Genomic DNA, 26,794 nt, shown 5'->3' on the forward strand with positions numbered 1-26,794 from the left:
GTAACATTGGTTGAGTTTGCTCAGCATAATGTTCTCTACTTTTGTTTGTGTCCTGTCGCTTTTGAGAGTGCTCATCGTCTTTTCTTGATGCATGAAATGCCATAGTATGGATGTCCCAGAGCTTGTTGATCATTCCTCTAGAGTTGGGGTTTGGGATTGTTTCCATGTGATTGCTCCAATAAACAGAGGTATACGTAGGTCTGTTCCTCTTACATTCTTAATTTTTATCTTTGAAAGGATCCCTGGTGTCACTATGGGCTAAGCGTTGGGCTATACACCACAAGGTGGGTGATTCAAATCCACCCATCACACCACAGGAGAAGGTCGAGGCTGTCTACTCGCATAAAGATCGACATTTAGCCGCATAAATGGGCTGTGAGTCAGAATCGACTCAATGGCAGTGATTTTGGCTTAGTGATGCGGGGCACCGGGGCTTGATTCCCAATCAATACACCTCAAGCGCAGCCACAACCTGCCTGTCCATAAAGGTGTCCATGTTGCTAGGATACCGAACAGGTATCAGTGGCGCTTCCAGACTAAGATAGACTCGTAAGAAAAGCCTGACTACTTCAGAAAATCAGCCAGTGTAAACTCCATGCAGCACAGCGGGCAATGGATAAGGCTGACAAGATGGGATCGTGTTTCGTTCGCCAGTAATATGCATCACGATGAGCTGGGAGCCAACTTCCTTACTGTCAGCAAGAACCTGACAGGCGAAAGGAGTTCATTGATACATTTAGTACAACCCCACAAGCTAGGAATCCGTGCACTAACAGGAGGCATATCCTTTTGGAACACAACATTTTCACGGTGAATATATGCCCATGACAAAAAGAAACATCAAAAAGATACCGCTCAGCTCAGAAGAGCCAATGCTCTTCAACATATTCATTACGAGGGATGTTCCCCAGGACATCGACATTTTTGTGATTTGTTCTACTTCCCTTCTCTTCCCTTCCTGGGAACTGCTGGACCAACCCCTGCCACCTTTAGCCTGAAGCGTGGGGGTAACGTTCTCTCTCTCTCTCCCACCCCAGTCCCTCTCGCGTCGGGCCCCTATGTGAAACTCTGTCTGGTTCTCTGTCCGTTGGCTTTGGAGCCAAATGGCGAGTCTTTCGTCCAAGTAGCAGCCGTGACCTCAGTTCAGCAGCCGGCAGATAAAACCTGACCTGGATTTCTGAGAAATTCTGCCTTCTCATGTCAATTTGGCAGCACCCAGAAAGTCTAAGCTCAGGGCTCGATAGTGTAGAAAGAGAAGAGAGTTAACAGCTTGCATCTGGACGCTCACTTGGAAACCAGAAAAGAGCTGAAGTCCCAGCTGGCAGGGGAGAGCCAGGCCAAGGTCATGGGATCCGGATCCGCAAAGGCTTAAAAGAGCACGCCTACTTCTCACCACACTCACCTGCAGCTAGCTGTGCAGCGTGCACTGGATTGGACTCGCCCCAGCTCCACTGCGCCCTCCATTGGCGCAGGGCCCCCTAGAAGTGCGCTGACAACTCCCGGGCACTGGGTGCAGCCTCTCTGCAACGCTAAAAGCTGGGTGAGTGAGGGGCTTGGGTGTGAGGTGAATGCAGGAGAGAGAGCGGAGGGAAGATATATAAGTGTGAGTAGGATTGTCCCTACTGAAGGTTTTGGACACAAGGTACTGAACCTTGTGTGCCCCAAACGTTGGGCTCTCCAGGAAGGGAGACTGTGGCTCTGAAAGGCTATGTGGCTTTTAGAGCTGGGAAGGACCTAGGAGCAAGACTATTGGAAGTGTAAAGTCCCCCTCACCTGGAAACCTGTTAGAAATGCACATACATGGGCCCCACCCCAGTCCTACTGAAGGGGACCCTAGGGATGGGACCATGAAGGTGTGTGTTAAGAAGCCCAGGCATGATACTGAGACAGCCCAAGTTGTGGAACTACTGTCCTGGGGGTCTTTTAGTCTAACTGCTCTGTTTCTAACTTTGAACTGGGCTCTTAGAGACTTCCTCCAAACAGCATTCACACGGCTTGAAGAGATATTCCCCAATTCCTATGTGTACTAAGGAGCCCCTGGGCGGAGCTAAATCATCTTCTGCTAACTGAAGTGTTGGGAGATCAAGCCCACCTAGAGGCACCTCAAAAGCCAGGTCTGACGGTCAATTTCTCAAATCCAGCTATTGCGCACCCAGTGGCACACAGTCTTACTCTGTCACACTTGGGGTTGTCTTGCATGGGAGTGGACTGGTTGGCACTGGAAAATCATGTGCAAGGGCCCACGCCAGTTTCTTTCCGAGTGAAGCGGGGAGTCTGTGGGCTCTCAGCAGCTCCAAGCAAGTGGCATACAGTTTCTTTGATTCTGTTCATGGTAGTTGGGTGTAGTCCTTTAGCCCTCATATGTATTTTGCTTTTCTGTCCTTAAGTGCTGTTGTTATTAACCCAGCTTGTCAGATAATTAGATGTTTAGAATGAAGTCTGCTTACTGTGTGAGTTACCAAACAAGAATCCTTCAGACAGATATGACGCAGGTTTCAATCTTTGGGCTGAAGTTTATGAGGCTACAATGGATAAGTCAAGTGAGTAGGAATCACGAAATTTATTGAATCCAAGTGAAAAAGACTGATTCTTCGCCTTCTCTGCGGTGGGAACCGAGGGTTGGTGCTACCCAGGATAGCATGGTATCGACCATGGTGTCAACGCCACCTCCCTCCTCAGTAATGATTATTATCAATTTTCATCACAGAAGAATATGTGATAAGTGCAGTTATACCATACTTAAATGTAATTGTCTAGATTAAATACCACCAACAAAATTATTTTGTAAAATCTTCCTACATTAAGTTATAACATTACTAGTCACTGAACAGAGTCATTTTTGTTTTTCTTGCTCTTTTCCTTTCATTACTACTTCATTCTCCAAAAATAAAGTTATTGATACAGGTTTAGAAATGCTACCTATCACAATATTGCAGCTAAGACTTCCAGAAATTTGATGAAATCAGCTTCTCTAAAAACCCCAGCAGCAGTGAAGACAACAAGGCGTGCTCAAGCGCATGCGGATGAAATGACATGATTCAAAGTGTCACTGTTATTGAGCAATAATGACAGCCCTGTGTGCATTCAAAGGCTCCAAATGTAAATTAGCCCAGTTGTCACCTTGTATGCGTATTCATACAGGTAAGCTGGGCTTGCAAAAACATGTTTTGGGTTGCACATACAGGGATCTGCTTATAAAAAGTGTGCCATTTCTGCTGAAATGCTGCACACAAAAAATTACGGACAGTCATTTTCCTGTCACCACCTGTGATGGTGTCACCTGCTTTGGTCTGTCCATTCTACTGATGCCGTCTCTGATGAGTCCTGTGCCCATAAATTTAGCTCATGCAAATCCTAACAAGAAATACAGCACTATGGGAAAGTGCCCTCAAAAACATAAGATTGTTGTGTAGGCCCAGGCTCTACTGTTCTTCATTCTCCATGGGTGGACCCCTCCTTTATCACTATTGAGACTCTGGGAAGCGGACTTACTAGCTAGTTGGTGATGGGGGTTTTATGAATGATTTGCTGTAGTTGTTTCTTTGTTTCTGTTACTCTTTTGTTTTCAGTCAGTAGTGGCTTTCAACCTGACATTTAAATTTAATTTAAACTTGACCTGAAATTAAGATACGTTAAGTAGTAGGTGAAGATTAATTACCGATTCATTCTTGAGACTCGGAAGCCAGTCTCTTAGTAGATATTTCTCATTTCCCCTTCTTTCAATGCTAAGACATACGGTCTAGATGTGGCCCTTAACAACATTCATGCCAAACAATCTCTCCGGAGTTCCCCACCTGCTGCCTGGTTACCATGTTGAATCAGTAGGCTCAGGCAGAGAAAACATTCAATTCATTGGACATATATTTAGTTATATAAGTATGCTTTAAAGGAAACTATCAAACAGCCTTGTTCAGAGATTTCAAAGGCTAGCCACCTTGTGTTTGAAACTACTTTGGATATGTCAGTATTGTTGGGAGCCGATGCTAGAAAGGTCCTGAGCCTGTGAAAATAAAGTTTACCACAGTAAATATGTCTCTTTCTGAGCTACATGCAAAGCCTGTGCCTAGGAATCCAGTGGGCATACGCGGAGTGCCCTTCTAAAATGAGTACAAGACGTACAAGGTATGTCCTGTTTTTATGGTATTTCATGTTTGTTTTCCTCTTTCCCGTTCAAATCGCCCTCCAAAAGGGGAGTTTTCACTCTGAGACATCTAGGCAGAACCTTCTAGCTCAGCCACGGGAGGGCAAGGGTTTATTTGTTTTAGCGTTTCTGTTCTCTTGTCTCCAGGAGTGCGGTTCCTGGTTCTGTCTTGGTAAGTGGCGAGAAGGAGGTGGTGAGCACTGGCAAAGCTGGTACCTAAGATGATATGCCACATGTGCACCCACTTCTTGAAAGAAGGCCCCCTGAGGAGCTCTGGGTAGTTGCTGGCTTTTTTTTTTCTTTCTTACTCACGTTGATAGTGTCCTACGGGACAGCTCTGGACACCTGTGGGCTCTTTGAAATCCCATTCTTCAACCCATTCCTTAAGAGTGGATTTTGATGCAAGACTTGATTTCTGAAGAGCTAGTGTCAAACTCCGTAATATCCGACGGCACCAGGTGATCCATTAAGCTCTCTCTCTTTGCTTGGAATAGCTCACTTGGTTAATTAATTCTTATCTTTGGATGGTAACCCAAGATGCTACTGGATCATGGCATTGGAGTTAGATCTCTACAACTTCAGTGCAGTGAAATGGGAGAGAATGTTACCTCTGCCATCGGAGCTACTGCAAACCTGTGGGCACGCCGTGCTGCCTAAGTTTCTTCAACAGTATCATGGGTGGAGTATTAGTTTCCTTACAGAAGTGTCATGAGAATTAGAGATGTGTATGCAATGCTGGTATCTCGTGAGCACGCATGTTAGCCATAATTGTAGAGCTAATCCTCCTACAGCAGTCTTTGGTTGAACGGTCACAAAACTGATCACAACTCAATAACACAGTACACAGGAAGATTACCAAAGAAGGATCTTCTCAGAGATCCTTAAGGAATAGCACCTGAGTTATTTAGTATTGTTGTAACAACCGAAAAACACAGGGGTGAGTGGCTTAAAGAACAGGAATTTACCGTCTCACAGTTTGGGAGGTTGAGAGTTGGAATTCAGGACATCTGCCTCCCAGGCCATTCTCTCTGCTCTGAGGAGATAATTTCTTGTGTATTTCAGCTTCTTGGACATTTCTTGGAATTCCTTAGCTTGGAGACAGATCCTTACATGGTGTCTTCTCTAGATGTGTATGACGCTTAATTGTTATTATCAATTACTTAAATGATAATTAACTTATCATATGAATATTAATTATACTTATAACAATTAGTTTAATACTCTTTGTGTCCTTTTCCCCTTGTTGTAAGACAGCACCTTGTTGCAGTATAGTCTTATTAACATGAAGCAAGAAGAACTCCTATTTCCAAAATGTGTTGGTACAGAGGTTAGGACTAAAATGCATCTTTGGGGAGCACAATTTAATAACAAAGACACGTATAATTCATAATTTTCTTATCTTTTATTCACCAGTTGTTTATTTGTACATGGATGTTGCTAAGCTCTTTAAATATACTTTGACTATCACTTTCTAGAGATTATTATAACAATTATGATTAGGTACAGCTATAAATAACAGTGAACTCAAATAATAGTTTAAACAAAGTACAGACTGATTTTCCCACTCACGCTACAAGAAATACGCAGGTAGACAGGACTGTCTGATAAAGGGGTACCCTGAGTATCAGTAGCCCAGGCTTCTGACCATTATTTTCTATGTTCATAGCATGTAGCTTCTATGTGGAAAATTGTCTGACACCCTGCAGAGGACTGCCGGAGCTCCACCCACTAGGTCTGTGTTCCAGGCAGAAGCACAAATAGGGCCAAAAGTCCTGTTTTTTAAATTGGGTCCGCTGTTTTCTGCATCACTTCACCGACTCCTCTGCTGTGGTGGTTGGGTGGCACCCAGTTGGTTCTGACTCACAGTGACCCTCGGAACAACGCAATGACACACCGCTGGTCCTGTGCGACCCTCACCACGATGCTTATGTTTGAGGCCGTCGCCCCAGTGGCCGCGTTGATCCATCTTGTTGAGGACTTTCCTCTTTGGCACTGCTAGCTCCACTTTATCGAACAGAACGCCATTCTCCAGGGACTGAGACCTCCTGATATCGTGTATAGAGTAGACGAGACAAAGTCTTGCCACCCTTGACTCCAAGGAGTATTCTGGCTGTCCTTCTTTCGAGACAGGTCTGTTTGTGTGTTTGGGGCAATCTACGGTACTTTCAAGATTCTTCTCCAGCACCATAGCTCAAACGCATCAACTTTTCCTCAGTCGTGTCTAACTTTCACAGGCATCGGAGGTGATTGAAAATGCCATGGCTTGGGCCGGGCGCACCTTAGTCCTCAAAGTAACATCCTTGCTTTGCAACACCTTACATAGGCCTCGTCCAGCAAGTTTATCCAGTGCAGTGCCTCGTTGGGTCACTTGACTGCTGCTTCCATGAGCCTTGATTGTGGTTTTAAGAAACATGAAATCCTTGACTATTTTGATCTTTTCTCTGTTCAGCATGATGTTGCCTCCTGGCTGGAAAGTGAGGATTTTGATTTTCTTTACGTTGAGTTCTAATCCATAGTGAAGGCAGCAATTCTTGATCTTCATTAGGAAGTACTTCAAGGCCTTGTCACTTTCAGCAAGCATAGCTGAATATCGCAGGTTATTCATAAGCCTTCCGCCAATCCTGATGCCTATTTTTCATATAGTCCAGCTTCTCTGATTATTTGTTTGCATACAGATTAAATAAGTATGGGGAGAGGATACAACTCTCAGGTACGCTTTTCCTGATTTTGAACCATTCAGTGTTCCCTTATTTTGTTCCCACAATTGCCTCTTGACTTACGTACAGGTCTCCTGTGGGCCCAATGAGTGATCCTGGAATTCCCATTTTTCTCAAAGGTATTCCTAGTTTGTTATGATCCACACAGTTGAAAAAGGAGAAGACGAAAGCGGGTTGACTGGTCTAAGGTTCATGACCTAGCCAGAGGGGGCTAAGCTTGAGTTGGTGAGAGCCCATGGCCTAAGGAAAGGCGAGCAATGGGCAACCTGTGGAGGCTGAGTGAGGCAGCCTACATTGAGTTGATGACCAGAACCCGACCAGCTGGAGACTTTTGAGCCTGTGGACTGGTGCATATTGTTGCTGACTTTATGGATGGCCTGTCCAGATTTGACTTTGCTTGTGGATGCAGACTTTACAAGGTTTCAACTGGAATGAAGACTTCGTGTCGAAAAACATGATTGTCTTCTCAGAGAACTGGGTTGATATAAGTGGGCAGTATATAAATTGGATAACTAAAATTGGGGGAGATAAAGGCATGAAGCAGTTGGCTTACAAACTTTCAAAGGTAGGGGAAAAAACTCACAGGATTATAGGGTTAAGGTATAGGTGTTTATTGCAATTGTGAAGCTAAGAATTATATACAGGTGCCAGGTTGGCAAGGGGTGGATTGAGTTAGTTAATTGTGCCAGCCTGGCCAATAATCACATGTGGTGCTGGTTGAAAGGCGGAGGGATAAATGGGTGGCGAGCCTCGGCCTTTCTAGTTCTCGGGTCTCTTGTTTTGTGATGGTTGCATCGGGTGCAGCTGCCTTAGCGGTTCCCTGCTTCAGCTTGCAAGATTGACTTCCTACAAGACATCCCCAAGGAGAAGCCACATGGACCTATCCCGATGCAGCCCTGGGTGCTGGAGCAGCCGTGTGGAGACCCTTGCCAGTGTTGAGATGCTTACACGTTCACGGACTCAGCTTTCCTCCTGCAGTCGGCATCATTGCCTCTGTTTTGTGAGGTGGAGGATTTTGTGGACTGGTGTTGGGTTAATGGGTTAATGTTGGACTTGTGAGCTTGGGCAGCATTGGGTTGGGATGTTTTCGTGATGCACCTTTTCTTTACATAAACTCTCTCTTATACGTGAGTCGCCGTGGATTTGTTTCTCCAAAGTACCCAGACTAATACAGCGTCCCTAACAGGGTAGACCAGCCCTGGTGGGTTTTAGAGAGTAATCTTTACAGGGGAAGAAAGCCTCCTCTTCCTCCCAAGGAGCACAGCACATAACCACTCTGCCGCTGGAGTACAATTGCCTTTGAATCTCACAAGAGCAAGTAGCCTCTTCTTTTCCCCATGGAGCAGTTGGTGGGTTCAAACTGCTGATCTTGTCGTTAACAGCTCACTGGTAGCCCATTAGAGATGAACCTTAGAAGGTAGAGAAAACAAGAGAATGACCTATTTTACAATGAAAATATTAAAACGTCAAACTGTAGAAGCAAACACGAGTCATAACTTCAAATCTTAACTAAAGAAGCAGAAGGATTAGGCTCAAGAAGAAGCAAAGCTTAACTGAAGAAGCAATCGCCGCACAATATATTCCTGTAATTTATCTCACTGAGCAGAACACATGGAACATTTTGAACTGTCAGATGTTGTGTTTTCTATATTTAAAACAATAACATAAAAAAGAAAAGCTGAATGACCTATAAGCCTGAAGGAAACACTCTGGCCTTGCTTGTCTAAGAAATCTTTTTGAAGCTTCCAATAGCAGACAGTTCCTCTGCATTTACAGTGTTTAAAAGCAAAGACAAAAAAGAAAATTTTCCAAATAGTCTTTGTGATTACAAATCTGACTCCCACAAAAAAGAAAATGATAGGCATTTCTTACTTATGACCAGTGCTGCAAAATGCACGAGTTCAATATTAGCAAGTAAACTCCTATAGTACATGGAGAAAAATAAAGTCTAATCTGGCAGAATTTATTCTAGAAAGGGAAAAATATAGTTTGATATTAAGAATTCCAATAAACTAGTCATTAAATATTTTAGTATTGAAGCTCAATTTATTAGATTAGAAAAGGCATAGATATTTGTTGCAGAGCTTGCAAAAAGTGTTACAATGGAGTGGCGATTCCTGATTTTTTAAATCTTAGCTGATCAGAAGAAGAAGGGATATTTTCTTAGCAGGATCATATTATGAAACAAAGGCCTGCAGAGTCGTGCCATCTTTCCTAAGTGAGAGAGACTAGATTCTGGCTCCACGACCTGCCGGATTCCACTCCAAGCTATTCTCTGGGGGCGGGGCACATCGAAGGGACTGCCTGGGAAACGAACTGCAATAAACAGAAGCTTTCTGTATTAAACGTGTAGAACCCTTGTTCCAGACGGGATGACTGGCAGCATTCGTTTGGAGTTCAAACTGAAATGTCGCGAGAGGAAACTTTCACCAGGGCATGGACTTTAAGATCATTAGACCATGTTCATTTCAATCTTTCTCCCTTTGGACAGAGCCTGCTGTTTGCTACTTGGGCTTATGGACGGGGAACATCTTTATCTTCTCTATCCGTTTCCACGTTCATGCCTTTTGTCTTACATGCCCAGTTCTGTAGACTAGCAGTTCTGCCTTAGGAACGGATGTGATGGAAAGGATTGCTTTGTTCCTAACCCTGATGGTTGTTGAAGTAGCTTTGTTCCATCACTGGTTTTATTAATTTGTGTAAGTGTACCGTTCCAGATGTCTTAACCCCAGAACCTTCCTTCATGTTGTTCTTATTAGTCTTTTAAATCTGTACTGTAGGTTAGGTTAATGATACAATATTATTCATTGCTACATGGAGGTAACTTATAATTTCTCATGAATTAACGATGCTGCCTATGAAGTGAGCATATACATTTTTTGGATATATATTCTTTTAATCATTTATTGGGGGCTCATACAACTCTTATCACAATCCATACACACATCAATTGGGTAAAGCACATTTGTACATTCATTGCCCTCATCATTCTCAAAACATTTGCTCTCCGCTTAAGGCCTTAGCCTCAACTCCTCATTTTTCCCCTTCCCTCCCCGCTCCCCCCTCCTGCATGAACCCTTGATAATTTACAAATTATTATTTTGTCATATCTTACACTGTCCGATGTCTCCCTTCACCCACTTTTCTGCTGTTCGTCCCCCAGGGAGGAGGTTATATGTAGATTCTTGTCATTGGTTCTCCCTTTCTACCCCACCCTCTCTCCACCTTCCCAGTATCGCAACTCTCAGCACTGGTCCTGAAGCGATCATCTGTCCTGGATTCCCTGTGTTTCCAGTTCCTATCTGTACCAGTGTACAACCTCTGGTCTAGCCAGATTTGTAAGGTAAAATTGGGAGGAAGCATTTAGGAACTAGAGGAAAGTTGTATGTTTCATCGTTGCTACACTACACCCTGACTGGCTCATCTTCCCCTGTGACCCTTCCCTAAGAAGATGTCCAGTTGCCTACAGATGCCCTTTGGGTCCCCACTCTGCACACCCCTCATCCACAATGATATGAATTTTTAGTTCTGATGATGCCTGATACCTGATCCCTCCGACACCTTGTGATCGCACAAGCTGGTGTGCTTCTTCCATGTGGGCTTTGTTGCTTCTGAGCTAGATGGCCACTTGTTTACCTTCAAGCCTTTCAGACCCCAGATGCTTTATCTTTTGATACCTGGGGACCATCAGCTTTCTTCACCACATTTGCTTATGCACCCATTTGTCTTCAGCGATTATGTCGGGAAGGTGATATGGTTTTTTGTTCTTTGATGCCTGATTATATATAGTCTTAAAGCCTTGTCCCACAGCAAGTAGCCAGCTAACAGTGCTGTCAACTAGTCCATGCACCAGAAAGTACACCAACTTAAGTGTGATCATATGATTTTTAATAAAGCACATGATCAGAAGAGGGGATTAGACACTAAATTATGAATATTTGGTTTGCTAAAGAGTTTATAGTGAGAGACCTAATTCTATTTTGAGCTTTGGCATAAATTCAGCATCCATTTGAGTTCTTTCCGACCATTAACCATCAATGCAATAAGCCTTGCCTCCAGGCAGAGTGTATTTAAAGTAGAGCATGAGTCTCCCAGCCAGGCCAAGGAAGGGTAGATTTGCCTTCACGAGCTTCACAGGCATGCCCTTAATGGGTATTGGGGAACAGAGTCGTGATGAAAGTGGCCAGAGAGACCCAGACCCAATCCTGTAATTTTTCTAATTTGCAATGATATTTGCATTCCAACTATGGTCCCTTTCCCACTTTGGTAGTACCGCCTGCAACTGTGTGAACTGATCAGTCACCAATCATGATTTTATGATGAGTTTCCATTGTTTCCTATGTCTTGTAGTTAGCAATGTGGGCCATGAATCTTTTGGACGCCTTTGTGGCTTCATGTGGATGGTCTCCCTTAGCTGGATATGTTGTCTCTGTCCTATTTAAGATTTTTTTTAAGGGGTTTTTTCCCCCCGGCGGGGGGAAAATTTTGGGCATGATATATCCAAAAAAGTCTATAGAAAACTGCAACATCTTAATAAGAAAAACACAACTAATCCAATTTAAAAATGGGCAGAAGACATGAGTAGGCAACTCACCAAAGATGACACCCAGGTGGCCAACAAGCATAGAAGCCATAGGGGAAATATTTCACAATAACTAGGCACTGCCTCGGAGCCCTGGTGGCACAATGGCTAAGCACGTAACTGCTCACGAGAAGGTTAGCAGTTTAAGCCCACTCAGGGCGATCTGCTCCTTTAATGATTCAGAAAAAAACCAACTCCTCTTTGAGTCAATTCTGACCCATAGTTGCCCTAGGGTTCTGAGAGAGGGCTATGGCCGTCTGTTTCCGTACATATTACAGGCTCAGAAACCCTACGGTGCTGTTCTTCCTGTCCTGTGGGGTTCTAAACTTGAAAACAAATAACAGACGTTTGAAAAGAGGATCATAAAGGGTGTCCTTATATTGATCGATGCGCCTGCACTTTATGATAACCCAAAGTATTAGTCAAATCTGTATACATTAACAAAACATAGGTATATCGCTAAGCAATTCTCATAATTTTCAACTAACTTGACTTTGAACCATGTAGTAAACAAGAATATAGGCATGCCACATGCCATACCGCAGTTCCCGAGTCGGCAATATCACATACATTTATAAACAAAACCATGCCGTGAATAGTTCTTTATCTGACAATAAAGCATACCAATTCTAGGAGAACGTGACAGCACACAGGGTAGTTAAGCCCATGGATTTCTGCTCCTTTTCAGAGGAGACAGAAGCCAAAGTTCTCTCTGACTGCCGATCTGTTGACTAAGAAGCTATGTGAGGCTAGCTCTATCAATGATGGACCTCCTCTGAAGTCAAGGGTTGGTCAAGCCTCCTCCCTGAGATCATTCATTGAAAATACCTGAAGTCTCAAGATTTGCACTCTCGTGGTCACACTAACATTGTAGCTGTTAATTCTTCTCCAGTGCTAAATAGAAGTCTTGAAGTCCTATGTACCTTGCCATAACTACACTGTAGCGTTGACACATGACCAGCCTTCGCATCCTTTTATTTCTTCTGAAGACAAAATCCTCCAGGACAGCTTCCTACCTGCCCTCGCGTCTTTCTCCCTTGTCCTCCGAGTCCTCACCCAGGGCCAGCTGCTGGTGGAGTTTACCTTCATACATAGGACATTGCTTACGCAATTTCAGGATACTTCAAGCATAACGTTTTCCTTCTAGAAGTGTCTGGAATGGCTGTGGTGCTCTGTTTGTGAGGATGTTTGGTAGCAATGGGTCAGTTCCTCCTAAGGAATTGACTCAGTTTATCAAGATTTCTTGAGAACTTGCTAGCTAGCGTGCTTTCAGTAGGGAAGCAGGGAGATGGAAGAGTTCCTCCACTCGAGAAGTTCATAGATGTGTGTGTGCGCGCGCGTGCACGTGTGTGTGCGTGTGCATGTGTGTGTGCACACGCCCTCGTGTGACGTGTGATGATTTCCAAAGAAGAAAGTGGAATTGTCAGTCCAGGACACAAGAGGAGGCATCGGGTTCAGCCACATACGCACACCCCTTCTCTTGAGGAGCCGTGCTATGGTAGAAACAAGAGAAGCTCTAAAGCCAGGCGTAGCAGAGCCATCCATCACCGACGCAGAAGGCAGCAGCACAGGTAGATCAATCCGCTCCACTGACAGGAAATCCCAGTGTGTCCTCCAGATGCTTCCAAAATTGAGGCCAGTGCCCAAGGGAAGTTGAGACCTAGACTTCAGTCCCTCCCCCCACCCCTGCCCCTGTCGGGAACTGGTCTTGTGTCACCAACATCTCGGGACCACAGAGCCTCAGCTGGAATTTAGTCGTTGATACATGTGCATTCAAATCCCTTGTCCAGCTGGAGAATGTAGCTCCTAAATCCTGTGTTCTCTATTAGAGCCCCATATTCCAGCCAGAGCCTGTTAGGAAGCCTTCCACCTGTGTAGACATCCCGCCCAAGGGGTGATTAACATGGGCGAGTGAAGCGCAGGCAATGGGGAGAAGAGAAAAGGGCACAGCACAGAAGGGGAGGGGAGCTGAAGTTTCTTTCCAGCCATCTTTCTATTGCTACCAAAGAAGAGAGATCAGCATGGATGATTGCAAGAGGCTTTTTGTTCCACTGTTGATTTAGGCTTTGGCGATGGAAAACTCCAGTAAACTGTTTACATGCTTATTTCCAATCCATTAGGCTCCAGATTAATACCAATGTCTTGCTGTGTTATTGTAATTTACTAAATGATTGCTGATTTCCTTTAGTTTCTGAACCGGCCAGAAGATTGTAAGCTGTTACTCTGCACCCTTGTGTTTGGTGGAATTAAACTGTTTTGTTATTCCTCTTCCTCAAGTCATTTCAAGGCTTTGCCTTTTCAAACAGCCCGTCCATAGAAGGCGCCATTTACCATTCAGAATGAGTGCCATTTGTCTTCCCAGGCACTTATGACCACAGGAATGTAATCAGAAGAAGGGAAGTGCTTGCTGTTATTCTATTATGACCCTCCTGTTCCAGCTTCTGACAGTGGCCTTCCCCATCTCTGGCTACATGATCTCCATGAACGGAATATCCTCACAGAAAGCAGCTGGTTGCTGCCTGCTATTCACTGTGCGGAGTCTCCTCTCCAAACGGTCAGTTCAGCTGGAGTGGGCTTGGGCGAACCCTACTGAGAGCTGATTCTGGCTTCGAATTCCCCAGCAGCCTCCAAGACTTTGAAACATTTGAGAGCGTGAGAATGGGTGACTTGGTTCCCTTAGCAGTTATTCAAGTTTGTGTCTCCCTTCAATAAACAAACAAACACAAAGCAAAATACAACAGCTGCCCATTGAGTTGGGTCACGGTGACCCGTAGGTTTCCCTGTGGAAATAAGGTTTTCAATGGCTATGATCTTTCAGAAGTAGATCACCAGGGTGTTTGTTCTGAGGCACCTTTGAGTGGAGTTAACCTTCAGGCTTTCCGTTGGTAGTCATGTGCTGAACTGCTTGTGCCACCAGGGATTTTTGGTTTGAGATGTATCTCCTTTAAACAGATGATTAACCTCCCAGAGCAATCATGGGTTCAGGAATTTCCATCACAGCGTCATGGGATTGCAGAAGTTTTGAGCTAGGAGGAATCTTCGATATTACGTGGGCTTTTCCTAAGTGCCAGGAGCGCTGGCAGAGTACTGGGTTATGTGTTGGGCTTCTAACCACAAAGTCAATAGTTTCAACTGGACTGCCAATCTGTGGGGGAAAGGTGAAGTGTTCTGCTCCCCTAGAGAGTTATAGCCTTGGAAATCCACAGGGGCAGTTCTACTCTGTCCTGACGGGTGACTATGAGTCAGAACGGACTCAATGGCTGCGAGTTTCTTTGGTTTGGGATAAATGCTAGGAACCAGAGATACCGTCAAGAACAGAAGAGGCAAAAGTCCCGGATATCTGAGTGCCTCTATAAGATAGATTGGTTTTACTTTTCCTCCCGACACAGGAGACTTTTGGTTTACAATACATTGGCAATTTGATACTGGTTGCTGGCTTCCTCCACCAAATCCATCCTTCAAATACTAAAGGGAGATGGAAGTACCGAGAACCATAGATCAGTAACATCAAAGGGAGCTGCCTCAGAATAACTATAAGGCCTAATACCATGCACAGTTGAGTGGCAGTTTGGGGTGGCGGAACCTGTATGACAACAATGGAGCTTTTCTTTCCTCTTCTCTGGTTTCCAGTCCCAGCTCCTCTGGTGGACCAGAAACATCTCTGGTGGACTAGAAATGTCCATCCTTTCCCATCCCAAAAATGGGCTGGCACATCTTATATCATCTCAAGAGCACAAGCAATACGCAGACAGACAAACCAGAACAATTTGGATCAAGGACACAGGAGTAATGGAAAAGGCAAAATGAGGATGGTGTAACATGCTAGGTTGTGCTATAATAATAATAAAAACATACAGACGGTAACAAATGTTGGGGAGAGTGGGGAGGAATTAGAATCTTCATGTCTTACTGGGAGGGCTATAGAATGTATGGCCACTGTAGAAAACAGTTTGGGAATTTCTAAAAGTGTAAACATGGAGTTACCAGAAGACTAAAGATTCTATTCCGAGTTACCTACCAAAGACAAATGAAAATACAGATCCACACAAAAACTTTTACATATATGGTTTAGCAGCATTATTCATCATAGCCAAAAAGTGAAATTGACTTAGATGTTTATTAATAGAACAAAGATGAACAAAATGTTGTATTTTCCATTTACGGGAATATCATTCAGCTATAAAAAGAGGTGAAGAGCTGCTATCTGCTGCCCTGAAAACATTATGCTAAATGAAAGATGCCAGATACAGATGGTTACAATTATATGATACTGTTTATATTCATTGTACAGAATAGGTAAATTAATCCAAGTAGAGGTATCAAGGGATGTAAGAAGATGGAAATAAGTTACTGCTAATGGGTATGCATTGTCTTTATAGGATGCTGAAAGTGTTCTGGAATCAGATCCTGGCAGTGGTAACAAACCCTGCAAATACAATAAAAAGATTGAATTATATAAAATCTATAGGCATGTCTTCTCAAAAGTTCACAGTATCGAGTCAATGTTGACTCATAGTGACCTTCTTCCTGAAACTGTAACTCTTCATGGGAGTAGAAAGTCCAGTCAGTCTTTCCTCCTCAGAGTTGCTGATGGCTTTCAATGGCTAGACATGTGGATTGAAGTCCAAATTGTAACCACTACCCACCAGGGCTCCTCTTAGAGTCAATAAATGCCGTGAATGCAATTATTATTCAATTACACACCTGTCAGTAAAGCTAGTGATGAATGAAATGAATTTTCCCAACATCTTCAGTCTGAGAAGGATGCGATCAAGATGCATTGCCAGAAGCTGGGCACAAAGAGGAAGGAACAGGGAATGGAAAATAAGGCCTTGTGGATAGATAGGAAGCTGGGATCAGACTGTATAATAGAATTTTTCAAGACCAATGACTTCTTCATCGAAAATACCCTTTTCCCCACCAACATATACAGCGACTATACAAGGGACTTCACCAGATGGACTACAAAGGAAGTAAAGTGACTATAGAAAAGATCAGTGTCAGCAGCCAAAACTAAGCCCAGGGCTGATGATGGAAAAGATGATCAAATGCTCACATGTAAGTTCAGTCTGAAGTTGAAGAAAATGAAAACAAGTCCGCAAGAGCCAAAAATTACCCAAACAAACAAACAACCTTGAGAATATCCCACCTGCATTTCAAGAACATCTCAAGTATGGATTTGAATAATGTAGCACTGATGACAGAAGACTTGAAAATTTGTTGCCTGGACCTCAAGAACAATAGACATGAAGATCGTGAACGGTGACTGAAACATAGAAAATATCAAAGTGGATATCAGAAGGGACTGATATTTGCTGTTGATTGTAGAGGTGTGAAAATATTTGGAAGAAATAAGGAAATACAAAAGCTGAATGGAAATTTCAAAGGGTAGCTCAAGAAGACAAAGTAAAGCACTACCATGAAATACGCAAAAACCCGGAGTTAAAAAACCAGAAAGGAAGAACATGCTCAGTATATCTTAAGCTGAAATAACTAAAGGGGGAAAAATCAAGTCTCTAGCTACATTATTAAAAGCGCCTATGAGCCAAATATCAAACAATGCAAGAAGCATCAAAAGTAGATGGGAAGAATGCGTAGTCACTGTATAAGAAACAAACAGAAAACTAGTCTACATTCAACCACTTCAAGACGTAGCATATGAGCAAGAACCAATGGTACTGAAAGAAGAAGTTCAGGCTGCACTGGAGGCAGTGGCCAAAAAGAAACAAGACTCTGAGACTCGACAGAATACCAACTGAAATATTTCAATAAGTTGATGAAGCACTGGAAGCACTCACTCCTCTATGCCCCCCCCCCAAAAAAAAATAATTGGAAGACAGCTACCTGACCAACTGAATGGAAGAGATCCACATTTTACCCATTCTAATGAATGGTGACCCACAGAATGCAGAACTTCTCAAACAACATTGTTAATATCACATGCAAGTAAAATTTTGCTGAAGATCATTCAACAATGGTTGCAGCAGTACATCAACAGGGAGCTGCCAGAAATTCCAGCCAGATTCAAACGAGGACATGGCACAAGGGATATCATTACAGACTTCAGATGAATCTCAGCTGAAAGCAGAGAATACCAGAGACACGTTTCCTTGTGTTTTATTGTCTACGCTAAGGCATTCAACTGTGTGGATCATAGCAAACTATGGATAATCTTGAGAAGAATGGGAATTCCAGAACATTCCATTGTGCTTATGCAACACCTGTACATGGATGAAGAGGTGGTAATTTAAGCAGAACAAGGGGACACTACTTATTCAATCTGAGTGTTGAGAAAATAATTAGAGAAATTGGACTGCCTGAAGCAGAACTTGCCTTGAGAATTGGAGGGAAAGTTACTAGCAACCTGTGATACACAGATGACACAACCTTGCTTTATAAAAATCAAGAGGACTTGAAGCACTTGCCGATGAAAATCAAGGATTGCAGTCTTAAATTGTAACTGAATGTAAAGAAAGCCCAAATCCTCATAACTGGGCCAATAGATAAGCATCTGAATAAATGGAGAAATGAATGATTATAGCTGCCGTGGATTTCATGTATATTAGTCTAGGTACTTTAGAGAAACAAATCCACAGCAACTCATGTATAAGAGAGTTTTATGTAAAGAAAGTGTGCATCATGAAAACATCCCAACCCAATGCTGCCCAAGCCCACAAGCCCAACATTAACCCATTAACCCAACACCAGTCCACAAAGTCCTCCACCTCACAAAGCAGTGGCAATGATGCCAACTGTAGGAGGAAAGCTGAGTCAGTGAACAAATAAGCATCTCAGCACTGGCAGGGGTCTCCACACGGCTGCTCCAGCACCAGGGCCGCATCGGGATAGATCCATGTGGCTTCTCCTTGGGGATGTCTTGTAGGAAGTCAATCTTGCAAGCTGAAGCAGGGAACTGCTAAGTCAGCTGCACCCTGGTGCGACCATCACAAAGCAAGAGACCCGAGAACTAGAAAGGCGAGGCTCACCACCCATTTATCCCTCCGCCTTTCAATTAGCCCCACATGTGTTTATCGGCCAGGTTGGCACAATTAACTAACTCATCATGTTTGTGGGACCCACAACCAATGCTCATGGAAGCAGCAGTCAAGAGATCCAATGACTTCAAACAGGACCCATACCTCACCCCACATACAAGAAAACCCAGGATGGAGTAAAGACCTACACACAAAACCTGGAACCATTAAGAATCATCAGTGAAAACACAAGACATACTTAAGGGCCTTCATACAAGGTATAAATAACTACCAAACATAATGAAAAGCAGCCACAATACAGAAGACAAAAACGAGGACTGGCACCTTCTAACAACAGAACATTTATGGACATCCAAGGCCTCATCAAGAGAGTAAAAAAGCTACCCACAGATTGGAGAAAATATTTAGCAATGATATATCAGATGAAAGGGTTAATTTTAAAAATCGACATAAAACTACATCTTAATAAGAAAAACACAAGTAACCCTTACAAAAAAATAGGTATGAGACATGAATAGACAACTTGTTAAAGGCATCCAGGCAGGCAACAGTCATATGAGGAAATGCTCGTGTACACTAGCTATAAGGGAAACGCACATTAACACAATGAGATACCACCTCACACTGACAATCAGTAAAAAATTCTAAAATGCTGGAGAGCATGTGATGAGATCGGAACACTCATGCATTGCTTGGTGGTATTGCAGAATTTTAGAGGCATTATGGAAAATAAATGGAAATACAAATACCTTATGATCCTGGAATCTCTCTACTCCTAAAGAAATAAAAAACAAAACATGAACAGATATGTGCACACCCATGTTTATAACAACAAAACTAGTAAACAAAACCAAATTCAATGACTCATTACATTGGGTAAATCTATAATAGCAAAATGATGAATGGTGGAATATGATGTATCCTTAGAAAACGACGAATCTGTCCAACAATTCATGACGTGGACAAAACTGGAGCACATTATGCTTGGCCAACCTATTCCATCTCATAAAGATAAATATTTCGTGACACAATTATTAGAAAGAAAAACAATGTTTTCACTCCAAAGGAAAAGACTCTGAAGATTATACAAGACCAGGGGTGAGGGGGGTGAAGAAGAGAGAGACACGGAGGGAAGGAAGGAGGTTATGTGGGAAAAGAGCAAACAAAGAAAGAAGCACACGCCTGGGTGTTTGCTGGGATACTGCTGCTGTTTTGACGGCATGGTCTGTGTGGGTGTACAGTGAACCCTCGTTTATTGTGGTTAATCGGTTCTAGACCCTACCGTGATAAATGAAATTCCGCGAAGTAGGATTCCTTATTTGTAAATCAAATATTTTCGTAGTTAGAGCATAGAGGACATGAAAAAACACCCTTTAGTCACCATTACACTCGTATTACCCAATTTATTAAACGAAAAAGGGAAAATACAGTAAAACATTTTGGACGTTACAATGATCATTTATTATATTATTTATGGCATCAAGCGTGTACAGTATGAGCCAATCAGTGGCAGTAATGACAGAGCATGCGCTGTTACGCAAAACCGCGATAGAGTGAAGCCGCGGAAGTCGAAGCGCGAAGTGGCGAGGGTTCACTGTATATAGACTGCTTTATTTGTGTGTGTTACATTCCACAAAGAAAAGGGAAACAATAAAAATCCATGACATTCCTTTTTTGTTTTTTAAAGAAAGGTCACAGCCTTACAACCCCTCTGGATGATTGACCCATAGGATCGAACCACTGGTTCGAGTGGTTGTAAAAGGAGGAAACCTAAAACTGAACCTGACTTTAGTTCTTTTGGTGACACAGAAACTGCTTTCAAACAAAAAGGAGTCCAAGGACTCATTGCATCGGGTCAAGCTGCTGTAAGACCGCTTCAGTGTTGATGAGCAAAGATGTCATTTTGAGGACTAAGGCATGCCTGACCCAAGCCATGGCATTTTCAGTCCTCTCCTATGCATGTGAAAACTGGACATCGAATAAGGAAGACTGAAGAATTTTTAAAAAAAGACATTTTATTGGGGACTCTTACAGCTCTTATAACAATCCATACCATTGTATCATGCATATGATATTAGTTTTGTTTAATAATGATTTTTATGCTTTTGTAGCAATTCCTTGCTACTTGCCCTTATATGATAATTATTGTTGCCCTAACAATAGGAGATAAAGAACAGTAAATTTATAAATTTCCTTGAGAATACAGATTGTGTAAAATATTTATAACGGAGTGGTAAAGAGTTTTGGGTCTGTGTCACCCTTTCTGGGTTCGTATCCTGGCACCACAACTCACCAAGCCTCACTTTCCCCGATTCTTGACCTGCCCCCTTGTAATTATAGAATGTAGCTCTAAGGCTGTTGTGAAAATTAAATGAAATAATACTTGTACAACACTGAGAAAAGTGTGTGCGCCCAGTTAAGGGCTCGACAAGCATTGGAGCTCCCGTGGGTTATGCTGTGAGTTGCTAGCCATAAGGTGAGCCTTCAAGTCCACTAGTGACTCCACCAGAGGAAGAGGAGACTCTGCTCCTGTAGAGCTACAGCCTCCCCACCCCACCCCCACTTTTCTGTTGTCTGTCCCCCTGGGAGAGGGTTATATGTAGATCATTGTGATTGATTTCTCCTTTCTCTCCCCGCCTTTCCCTTCCCCTCCTGGTATTGTTACTCTCATTATTGATCCCTGGTGTCAGGAGGCAGTTCTGCTCTGTCCTATAGATTCGCTTTGAGTTGGAATCAACTTGATGGCAGTGAGTGGTGCTCCAAATGCCTCCCTGGGTGTTCCCAACACCTCTGAGGTTGCCCAGCAAATACTTGCGTACAGTGCATTGTGCTCTAATCCAGTTTTTCCAGTAGGCATTCATAGTCTGAATGGTTTTTTTTCAGTGCTAAGGCAAGAGACCTTCGCTGACAAAGAGAAGATGCTGCTGATGCTGAGCAAGATGCTATTTGTTCTAATCCTTTGGCACCAAACATCAGCTTACCAGAGTCCAGGTACCAGCGCATTTTGTATTTACTCTGATTTAGACTAATACAAGGTTTAGGCCTCAACGAACCTTTACTTTAGTAAGCAGAGAGAAAGAAAAGAATTCTGTGAAAAATAAAGGCAGAAAGTCTTCAGGAGTAGTTGAAGGAATATAATATCAAGGAAACAATCTTTCAACGATGACAGGAAGCAGCGTGTTACACCCTATCTGCCAAAGCACCTTGACTTGTTCACTGATTTGCTAAGTCCAAGTGTCCTCCAACTGTAGGTCAGTTTTCATTGTGGCCTTAATTTAAAAAGAGTACAAGGAACCCTACAGAGAAAACAGATGGAAATATCCATATGGCTAAGCCACTGCCTTTCTTTTTGCTTATAAACATGGAGCAGGAAAAGGCTTAATATGTTTTTGTTGTTGTTGTTTGTTTGGGGGTGGTGGATAAGGATATAGGCTGTAAATAATTACTAAAAGCATTCAGCAAATTACTTCGAATTCTACATTGTAGTAACTTAGGATATCATGACAAATTTCTGAGCAACTTGAAAATTACTTCCAGAGGCATTCACCACCAGCACATTACAAATTTCCAGAAAGGGGGTAGTTGACCCTAACTGCTAAACACATGTGGTGCTTCAGATTGCCCAGTCTCCCCATGCAGGCCGATGACCCCATCCCCCAGCTACAGTGAATATTGCCTGCGAGAGCTCACAAGGGCCCCCGGCTTCTTAGGAGAATTTATCTTGTCTGATGGGAGTCACCTTATTCATAACCTTCTGGACTGAAACTCCAGGTTTTGGAGTTGATCTGCCGCCAGTGATTGGATTGATGGCATGTATAAACCTGGCCCTCTTGTCTCAAGTAGGGACAACTGTGGTGCACCTTATGTTCCCGAGGTCCCCTGCAGATGAGGTCAAAGCTAGACTTGCTCAGAGAACATAATCTTCTTTGTCCTACCTTGCTGCTCTTCCACCCCTTTCACTTCAGTGAAGCCCAGACACTCACGTCCCTGCCTTAGGTTCCGCATCTGGGATCCCCAGCCCACCATCGCTTACTCTATATCATTTCCCAAAGACAAGTGTGGGACACTCTGGGGGCGGTGTCATGCTGTCTGTCCTTTAGGACGTCAGCGATTAGAGTGGCAGAACAAGAGGAACAACAGCAATCCCCAAAAAAGTCAGATTGATTCTGGTGTGGAGCTGAGAAAGGAAAACCATCTATTGGCCAACTTGATTGCAGCCTTCTGTTTGACGTTTTAGCAAAACAGGTCGTTTCTCTGGGTAGAAGACACTTCCCTTGCGGTCTTACTCACCAGAACATATTCAAAAATGAGTACTGTCATCTGAAAGGTACAGACTAACCCATAGCCTTGTTTTCTTGCTGTTTGTTTTGCTAGGGCCAGGTCCTGAGTATGCAGATGTCGTTTTTCTGGTGGACAGCTCTGATCACCTGGGAATTAAGTCCTTCCCATTTGTGAGAACGTTCATCAACAAAATGATCAACAGTCTCTCCATAGGCACTAACAAGTACCGGGTGGCCCTGGCCCAGTATAGCGACAGGCTCCACAATGAATTCCAACTGGACACCTTCAAGGGCAAGAACCCCATGTTGAACCACCTCAAGAAGAACTTTAAGTTCCTTGGTGGGTCCCTGCGGATAGGAAACGCCCTCCGAGAGGCTCACAGGACCTATTTCTCCACACCCACCAATGGGCGAGACAAGAAGGATTTTCCCCCCATTTTGGTGGTCCTGGCTTCCGCCGAGTCTGAGGATGATGTGGAAGATGCTGCGAATGCGCTGCGGAACGACGGTGTGCGGATTGTCTCCGTGGGGATGCAGCAAGCTTCAGAGGAAAACCTGAAGGCCATGGCCACGTCTGAGTTTCATTTCCGCCTGCGGATAGTCAGAGACCTCAGCACGTTTTCCCAGAACATGACGCAGATCATCAAGGACGTCACTCAGTTCAAGGACGGAGCCGTTGATGTTGATTTACCAAGTAAGAAAGCCCCTGGTGGAAAAGGCACCCACTCCCCCGATTTCCTTGAATTATCGCTGCCCTTAGTTGCCATGAACTTGCTTCTGACTCATGGTAACATCATGTATAAAGAGTGAAATGGATCCATGGGGTTTTCATGGTTATGGACCTTTGGGGGTGGATTGTCAACCCTGTTACCCAAGGCATCTCTGGGTGGGTTTGATGGCTAACTTTACGCCAGTAGCACAGTTGAGGGCACACTATTTGTGGCACCCAGAGACTCTGGGATTTCCATCCCCGCCACCCCCCACCCCGCCCACACACACCCAAACCTATGCCATCAAATCAATGAGACAATTTTGACTCATAATGATCAGACATAATTATTGATAATGTCGATACGTCATGCTCTTCCTCATCTCTGTCTTTGTGGATTGTGATGTTCTTTCATTCCTTTGCCTTCTTACAGCCTTAATAACTGCTTTCACTATTTTAATCTCAATGCTTAAATTATGGCCTCTTGGCAGGCTTTGCCTCCAAATTTCTCTTTGGAAGTCAGGTCCCAGCACACTGACAACAGTGGCACTTTGTACACTGTCTCACCATCCTGTACTTGTCCTCTCTGCACCACCAATGAACCAGTGGTTCCACCAGGGTGGCATTGGAAACTCGTGTCCACCTCTGTGTTCTTAGTGCCTAGCACAGTGCCTGAAAGCTTCTATTCAGTGAAAATCTCACAAATAAAGAAATAAGACCCTTGTCTGTTCTTCCCTTCCCAGTGTTAGCACAGTGTGGGGTAAAAGGTAAATATTAAGTAGATGCCTACTGATGAATGTATAACTACAGTAGATGAGAACACTGGCCCAAGAATGTGATGCTTTACAGCAGGTCCTCATGATTTGAGTTCGATCAGGCAAAGCGAGGGGTTTCTTCAGTTGTAGAGTAGTGCAGGGTGTGCTGGAGACCGCCTCACGTGGCTCAATTCTTCTCTTCATACATCTCTTAGCCAAATGTTATTCCTTCAAAGAGGACTTCCCCGCTTTCTTCACGTCCCAGGTACATTAGTCCTACCTCATATCCCAAAGTAGTCATTTGATTTAGTTCCCTGTATGATTTTCTTTCTAACACGTATTACAGTCTCAAAGAATATAGGAGCATATTCTTCCACTCAGAGGTAATTCTGCTTACTCATCCCTGAATTCCAACAGTTAAAAGAGTAGTGATGGTGTTAAAGATGGGAAAAGTAAGGGTGATGGCGGGGTTCACAGGAAATGGTCGGAAAATTGGTGAGAAGCATTTTCATGTAGAAGGAACACCATATGAAAAATATAATGAGTCCATATCATCAAGACACTACGAAGCATGTTGATCTTTGATTCCACTCCGCTGGAAGCAAGTAATAGGAGTGACACTTGTTATGACAACCGGTATTTTTAATTACGCCTTTTAACAATCTGTGAAGTACCTGTCTCGCTCTGAGCCAGTGGTTTATCCTCAGCCCCATTCTTTCTTTTTCTCCACAGTTCCGGTGCTCAGCCCCTGTCATAGAGATTCGCTCATGGACCTTGTGCTCCTGGTGGACGAAACATTCAGCAGCAGGCAACAATTAAGGGACTTGCAGAGTTTCCTGGACCAGATCACTGCCTCTATGGATGTGAAAGCCAACTGCATGAGGCTTGGGCTGATGAGCTACAGTGACGGAGCAGAGGTGATCTCTCTTCTGAAATCAAGCACGACCCAGTCTCACTTTCAGCAGCAAATCCAGAAGCTTTCTCTCCGCGCTGGGAAGTCCAACACTGGAGCTGCCATTGAGAAGATGAGGAGAGAAGCCTTTTCAGAGTCCGGCGGCAGCAGAAGAGCCCAGGGAGTCCCCCAAATTGCCGTCCTGTTCACCCACAGACCATCCACTGACCAAGTGAAAGAGGCAGCATTCAGACTCCGCCAAGAGGGCGTAACTGTGTATGCCATGAGCATCCAAGGGGCCGACAATAGCCAGCTAGAAGAGATAGTGTCCTACCCCCCAGAACAGACGATTTCCAAGCTGGATTCCTATGCAGACTTGAAAACTTATAGTCCGAAATTTGTGAAAAAGATCCAGAATAAAGTATGGTCCTATATTTCTACTCGGGCTGAGCAGTTAGACCTGGATAAAGCTGGTATGCTTTTTTCTTTTTTTAAGTGCTTTTCTGGTTATAAAAGTAGTATGAATGACTGGGATGGGGTGGGGGTAAGGATTGACTGCAACAGCATAAGGCAGTGGTCTGTTCTTTGACACTCTGATGTACCACACCAGCTGTCTGTTGTGTTGGGCTGTGCAGACGTATGCAGTACAGTTGGGTAGTTTCTATTTGTTATGATTGTATTCGGCTGTGAATAACAAGAAACAAAAATCGGATTATTTCCTCTGTTTCACAAATAAACCCAGAGGTAGGTAGGCGGGCAGTGTGGTATGTCACAGTATCAGCGATCTTGTCTCTGTGGGGGGTTCTCGTTTTTTTGTTTGCTGTTTGTGACCTTTATTCTCAGGATCCAAGATAACTGTTCCCACCATCACGTTCATGTGCAGAAAAGGAGAGGGACGAATGGGAAGCAAAAGAAGAGCATGACTCCACCTCTTTTCCTTCAAGGGTCCTTCCATGAAATTACTCACCGCCTCTGCTTGCATCTCATTAGCAAGTCCACTGGCGGGTATAGCCATGTGTGCCATGAGTATCCAAAGATCCAAGAAATAAGACATAGCCATTGAGTAGATCCCAATCCATAGGGATCCTACAGGACAGAGTAGAACTCTGGTGAAGTTTCCTAGGTTGTGGTTTTTATGGAAGCCGACTGCCACGTCTTTCTTCTGTGGAGCAGCTGGTGGGTTGAAACCACCGCTCACTAGGTCAGTAATCAGGCGGTTAACTGTGGCACCAAGGGTCAAAAAGACCCAGTTGACACTTTCCGTTAGGAAAAATGGGAGCTCGGGAATTAAATTGGCTTTTATTGGGGGCAGCCAAGTATTTAGATGAAAAATGAGGACTCACTTGGTGTCAAAGGCGAGAACAGACATGGAAGACAACTGGTTTTGTCTTCCTACCTGCTTCTGTATTAACCATGAATCACAAACCTTTGTCAATTTCTTTAAATATTTTTTACAGCATTTAAAAAACCATTTAAAATTGTAAATTAGGAGGGGGGTTACATTTAGGATCATCAATTTTGTATTTAACATTTTAAGTTACTAGTCAATGCTTCTCTCTGACCCCTGCCCCCGCACCTCCCTCCCACCCGGACACACACACACACACACACACACACACACACACACCCACACATCAGGCAGGACAATAATTTTCTTTTCCTCTGGTCCTTGATTTCTCCAGATTACAGTTCCAAATGCTTGGAAGTGTTTTACACTATCTTC

The 26,794-nt window shown here is 43.7% G+C and overlaps 1 protein-coding gene across 1 annotated transcript in view; it reads left to right on the forward strand.

Moving 5' to 3' along the window:
- The first annotated feature begins 1,471 nt into the window (after positions 1–1,471).
- The window catches only part of COL6A5 (collagen type VI alpha 5 chain), a 149,102-nt gene continuing 123,779 nt past the window's right edge, over positions 1,472–26,794 (forward strand). Inside the window, exons 1-4 of the mRNA XM_045297696.1 lie at positions 1,472–1,540; positions 21,319–21,426; positions 22,810–23,409; positions 24,912–25,544. Of these exons, the coding sequence (XP_045153631.1) occupies positions 21,354–21,426; positions 22,810–23,409; positions 24,912–25,544 (1,306 nt within the window). The 5' untranslated portion in view covers positions 1,472–1,540; positions 21,319–21,353. The remainder of the gene's footprint in view (positions 1,541–21,318; positions 21,427–22,809; positions 23,410–24,911; positions 25,545–26,794) is intronic.

This window comes from Echinops telfairi, unplaced genomic scaffold (genome assembly GCF_000313985.2).
Source record: "Echinops telfairi isolate 266 unplaced genomic scaffold, ASM31398v2 ScPeMD7_7420;HRSCAF=8458, whole genome shotgun sequence".
In the NCBI taxonomy this organism is placed as follows: domain Eukaryota; kingdom Metazoa; phylum Chordata; class Mammalia; order Afrosoricida; family Tenrecidae; genus Echinops; species Echinops telfairi.